General features: G+C 52.7%; 1 protein-coding gene across 1 annotated transcript in view; it reads right to left on the reverse strand.

The window, feature by feature from the left end:
* The window catches only part of LOC140384522 (ATP-binding cassette sub-family C member 8-like), a 497256-nt gene that overhangs the window by 46866 nt on the left and 444390 nt on the right, over positions 1-6000 (reverse strand). The window contains 2 exon segments of the mRNA XM_072466291.1: positions 284-397; positions 1084-1186. Of these exon segments, the coding sequence (XP_072322392.1) occupies positions 284-397; positions 1084-1186 (217 nt within the window).

The following is a 6000-nucleotide window of genomic DNA, read 5'->3' on the forward strand; positions in this document are numbered from 1 at the left end:
CCACTGACTCACCCAAGTTTTCTGAGGGAATTTCAAAATGTGATTTCTTCGACTTAATTTACTAATTTAATGAATGCTCCCTTCCGTATACAAGTATCCCACTCATGGCCCACATTTAAGCTGCATCTCAACTATCCAAATAGGTTGGGTTCTGCAACTTTGTGATATTATTAAAATCTGACTAAAACAAAACTGAAGTATTCATGTTCACATGTTAGCTGAATGTCTGGTAGTTTCAACGTTCAAACACACTTACAAAGAAAGAGCAATAAAATACTCTTACCATAAGTGCATATGTAAGTCCCAGACCCACAAGCCCCGATGCAAGTCCATAATACAAGGAATTGGTGATAGAGGCTACTGCTGCAATCAGAACTACACAGGCTCCAATGTATTCCTGAGAAATGGAAAGAAACAATCATTCCAGCCATGTAATACGAGTGCTTGAGAAAAGCAATAATGAATGGGTAGATGTGCAGGAACACAAAGACGACATTTAATACTTTGCGGGAATCTAGCAAGCATTCAGCCTTTAAATTTTGGTGGGAGATCACACCAACCAGTTTGTCGTTATTGACAAAGGACCGCAACAGAATGCAGTCAAGGGCTCAGTGTAAACATATTTTAGAGACATAGACAGGAAATGTGTGTGTTGCTGACTTGTGCAGACTGCCAGCAGGACCCGCCTCTGACTTTTATGGGCAGCAGCCCATTAAACAACTCACGGCGGGAGTGCGGTCCTATTTGGAATGGCAGCACACCCATGAGAGCTGCGGGCCCAAAGCAGAGAGCCAGCAAGACCACCAGGTGCAGTGGTCACTACTGAGGCTGGCAGGGGCCCTGCAGCTTACAGAAGGTGGACCAAAAATATTTTCCACAAGCTCCAGAACCACGAGCTGGAGGGGTAATCTCCATGGGTATCATTGAGGCCATGGGTCCCTCTTTGCCTTAAAAAATTCCCCTTTCTCTTTGGTAAACTGTAGTACAGGTATTAAATATACAGCTCAAATTCTAATTCCATCAAAGAGTGTACAAAAATAAAAAATAAGGCGATTATTAAAGACAGAGGGCTTGAAAGCTTACCATGCGTACTTCTAGCCAGCGGTTGGCAGCTGTGAGGAACAAGGAGGCAATGTTGTTCGTGTCGGTGAGCTCCAGCAGCTGCTGCCTAAAGCGATTTTCCTCCCTGAAAATACAGCCATGTAGATTCTATTGATAGAAGATTTACTAGGTGTACATGTTTGGTGAAAATCAGGGGAAACAAGCATTCTTCTCCACAATGCTTATTCAGCAAATAAAATAATTCATTCTGATTCTGTATTCTCCCGCTGCCTTGGGAAAGCAGGCAGCATGACCAAAGACCCCTCCCACCCTGGCTGTTCTCTCTTCCAACCTCTTCCATTGGACAGAAGATACAAAAGTCTGAGAACAGGCACCAACAGATTCAAAAACAGCTTCCTTCCCGCTGTTACCAGACTCCTGAATGACCCTCTTATGGGCTGAACTGATCTCTCTACGCATCTTCTCTTCTGTGTAGCACTGTACTCTGTATGCTTCACCCGATGTCTATGTCCATGTATTTACATTGTGTATTCATCGTATGTCCTATGTTTTTCATGTATGGAACGATCTTCCTGGACTGTAGGGAGAACAATATTTTTCACTGTACCTCGGCACACGTGACAATAAATCTAAATCTATTCATTTCAGACATGCTATTTTAGCTCTCAATAATTCTACCATTAAACAGAGCATGTAGTTGCTTTACACAAAGCACATAACCCCAGGTTCCATTCTTGGTCTGCACTCAAGTTAGTTGAGCTCAATCAGAGTGTACAATTGGATTGCTTGAGTTAACATCAGTACCCACGGACTTCCGGTTGCGGCTATGCGGAGCTAAGCCGCACGATTCGGCAGCTCCCGCTGCCATGGACTTTCGGGCTCGTTAGAGGAGCCCCAACTGAACTTTTTTTTGACGCAACCCATGGGGAAGGGAAGAGAGAGGTCCCCCTCCAACTTCTATGAAACGGACCAGAAGTGTAACGACCAGAGGAGCAGCACTGGAGCAACGGGAGAAGCGAGGGAAAGAAAACAAAATGGCGGCGGCCAGGGACAAAGGGGAGCTGCAGGAGTTCATCAAGCGCTGCTTCGAGGAGCAGCGCGAGGAGCTGCGCAAGGAGATGTTGGTGCCTATGCTTTCGGAAATTGAAGGACTCGGGATCACCCAGAAGGCCCACGAAGCTAAGATCCAGGAGGTACAGAAAAGAGTCAGTCAGAACGAGGACGAGCTCGTGGGCCTGGCGGTGAGAGTGGAGCAGAACGAGGCGCTACACAAGAGGTGGGCGGGAAGACTCGAAGACCTGGAGAACAGGTCGAGGAGAAAGAATCTGTGAATCCTGGGTCTCCCTGAGGGAGTGGAGGGGGCTGATGCCGGGGCATACGCAAGCACGATGCTTGAGGCGATGATGGGCACGAAGGCCCCTTCGAGGCCGCTGGAGTTGGACGGGGCACATCGGGTGCTGGCGAAGAAGCCCCAGGCAAATGAGCCGCCAAGGGCGATGGTGGTGAGGTTCCACCGGTTCACGGACAGAGAGTGGGTCCTGAGATGGGCCAAGAAGGAGCGGAGCAGTAAGTGGGACAATGCAGAGATCCGAATATACCCGGACTGGAGCACGGAGGTTGCAAAGCGGAGAGCGGGTTTCAACCGGGCCAAAGCGGCATTGTACCGGAAAGAAGTGAAATTCGGAATGATGCAGCCAGCGCGACTGTGGGTCACATACAAGGGCCAACACTATTACTTCAAAACGCCTGAAGAGGCGTGGACCTTTGTACAAGCCAAAAAGTTGGACTCTAACTGAGGGTTTATGAGGGTGGGGGGGATGTTTGAGGTTTGATGTGTGATGGTTGTTGTATATAGGGGGTCAATCACGCGCAGGAAATGTTACATGGGCTGGGGGAGAGAGACAAGGCCACGACAGGAGCTGCGCCAGAGGGGGCGGAGCGGGCTTTGGAAAGCGCGGGGTTTTTTCCCGCACGCGGGAAGAAAGGCGGGAAGGGGAACGAAGGAACGCATATTGATTGGGAGACTCCCACATGGGGAGGTCAATGGGATGGCGGGGGAAGCCGGGGTCAGCAGGCGTCAGCTGACTTACGGGAGTGACATGGGGGGAGCAAAAAAGCTAGACAGGGGTCTAGCGGGGGGGAGGGGAAGGGGGGGGGAAGGGTTGCTGCTGCACTGGCCGAAAGGGAATGGGACACAGAAGAGGTGGTCGGGACGGGGGTCCCCCGTCTGGGGAACTGGAGAGTGAGGGAGGTGTGGACACGGGACTGGCCCAGAAAAGGAGATGGCTAGTCGGCGGGGGGGGGGGGGCCTGAATGGGCCGGTGAAGAGGGCTCGAGTGTTCGCGCACTTAAAGGGACTGAAGGCGGACGTGGTCATGCTCCAAGAGACACACCTGAAGATGGCGGACCAGGTCAGGTTAAGAAAGGGATGTGTAGGACAGGTATTCCACTCGGGACTGGACGCGAAGAATAGAGGGGTGGCAATATTGGTGGGAAAGCGGGTGTCATTTGAGGCCAAGACTATTGTAGCGGACAATGGAGGGCGATATGTAATGGTGAGCGGGAGGCTGCAAGGGACGTGGGTGGTGTTGGTAAACGTATACGCCCCGAACTGGGATGATGCAGGATTCATGAAGCGCATGTTGGGGTGCATTCCGGACCTGGAGATAGGAGGCCTGATAATGGGAGGGGACTTCAATACAGTGTTGGATCCAGCACTGGACCGCTCCAAATCAAGGACTGGAAAGAGGCCGGTGGCGGCCAAGGTACTCAGGGGGTTTATGGATCAGATGGTGGGGGTGGACCCATGGCGGTTGGCAAGGCCGCAGGCCAGGGAATTTTCTTTCTTCTCCCATGTACACAAAGCCTACTCCCGGATAGATTTCTTTGTTCTGGGTAGGGCGCTCATCCCGAGGGTGGAGGGGATGGTGTATTCGGCCATAGCCGTTTCAGACCATGCCCCGCACTGGGTGGAACTGGAGCTGGGAGAGGAGAGGGACCAACGCCCGCTGTGGCGGTTGGATGTGGGACTGCTGGCGGACGAGGTGGTGTGTGGGAAGGTGGGGGGGGGTATCGAAAGGTACTTGGAGGTCAACGACAACGGGGAGGTGCGAGTGGGGGTAGTATGGGAGGCGTTGAAGGCGGTGATCAGGGGAGAGCTATCTCCATTAGGGCTCATAGGGAGAAGACAGAGGGTATGGAAAGGGAGAGGTTAGTGAGGGAGATTTTGAGAGTGGACAGGAGATACGCAGAGGCCCCGGAGGAAAGATTACTTGGGGAAAGACGACGGCTCCAGACGGAGTTTGACCTGTTGACCACAGGGAAGGCGGAGGCACAGTGGAGGAAAGTGCAGAGGGCGACCTAAGAGTATGGGGAAAAGGCTAGTCGGATGCTGGCACACCAGCTACATAAGAGGATGGCAGCGAGGGAAATAGGGGAGTCCAAGATGGAAGGGGAGCCACGGTTCGGAGTGCGACGAAAATAAACGAGGTATTTAAGGCCTTTTATGAAGAGCTGTACAGATCCCAGCCCCCAGCGGGGGAAGAGGGGATGAGACGATGCCTAGATCAACTGAGATTCCCGAAGGCGGAGGAGCAAGAGGTGGCTGGTTTGGGGGCACCAATTGGGTTGGAGGAGCTGAGCAAGGGTTTGGGGAGCATGCAGGCGGGGAAGGCCCCGGGACCGGACGGATTCCCGGTGGAGTTCTACAGGAAGTACGCAGACCTGTTGGCCCCGCTACTGGTGAGGACCTTTAATGAGGCAAGAGAGGAGGGGACCCTGCCCCCGACAATGTCGGAAGCGACAATTTCTTTGATCCTAAAGCGGGACAAGGACCCACTGCAATGTGAATCGTACAGGCCGATCTCGCTCCTCAATGTGGATGCAAAGTTGCTGGCAAAAGTGCTGGCCACGAGGATCGATGACTGTGTCCCGGGGGTAATCCACGAGGACCAGACGGGATTTGTAAAGGGCAGGCAACTAAACACCAATGTGCGGCGGCTCTTAAACGTGATAATGATGCCATCGGAGGAGGGAGAGGCGGAGATAGTGGCAGCAATGGACGCGGAGAAGGCCTTTGACCGAGTAGAGTGGGAGCACCTCTGGGAGGTGCTGCATAGGTTTGGGTTGGGGGGAGGGTTTATCAGTTGGGTTAAGCTCCTTTACAGAGCCCCGATGGCGAGTGTAGTGACGAACTGGCGGAGGTCAGAGTACTTTCGACTGTACCGAGGGACGAGGCAGGGGTGCCCCCTGTCCCCCTGTTATTCGCATTGGCGATCGAACCATTGGCCATGTCATTGAGGGAGTCTAATAAATGGAGGGGGGTGGTCCGAGGGGGAGAAGAGCATCGGGTGTCGCTATATGCGGATGACCTGTTGCTGTATGTGGCGGATCCAATGGAGGGGATGGTGGAGGTCATGCAGACTCTAAGGGAGTTTGGTGAGTTTTCGGGCTACAAGCTCAACGTAGGGAAGAGTGAGCTCTTTGTATTACAGGCGGGGGACCAAGAAAGAGGGATAGGGGACCTACCGCTGAGGAGGGCGGAGGGGAGCTTTCGGTATCTGGGGATCCAGATAGCCAGGAGTTGGGGGACCCTACATCAACTGAATCTGACGAGGTTGGTGGAGCAAATGGAGGAGGATTTCAAAAGATGGGACATGCTACCGCTCTCGCTGGCGGGTAGAGTGCAGTCGGTCAAAATGGTGGTCCTTCCGAGGTTTCTGTTTGTGTTTTAGTGCCTTCCCATTGTGAGCACTAAGGCCTTTTTTAAGAGAGTAGGCAGGAGTATTATGGGGTTTGTGTGGGTGAATAAGACCCCGAGAGTAAGGAGAGGGTTCCTGGAACGCAGTAGGGACCGAGGAGGGTTGGCGCTGCCAAACCTGGGAGCTACTACTGGGCAGCAAATGTGGCGATGATCCGCAAGTGGGTTATGGAGGGAGA

This window comes from Scyliorhinus torazame, chromosome 10 (genome assembly GCF_047496885.1).
Source record: "Scyliorhinus torazame isolate Kashiwa2021f chromosome 10, sScyTor2.1, whole genome shotgun sequence".
NCBI classification, from domain to species: domain Eukaryota; kingdom Metazoa; phylum Chordata; class Chondrichthyes; order Carcharhiniformes; family Scyliorhinidae; genus Scyliorhinus; species Scyliorhinus torazame.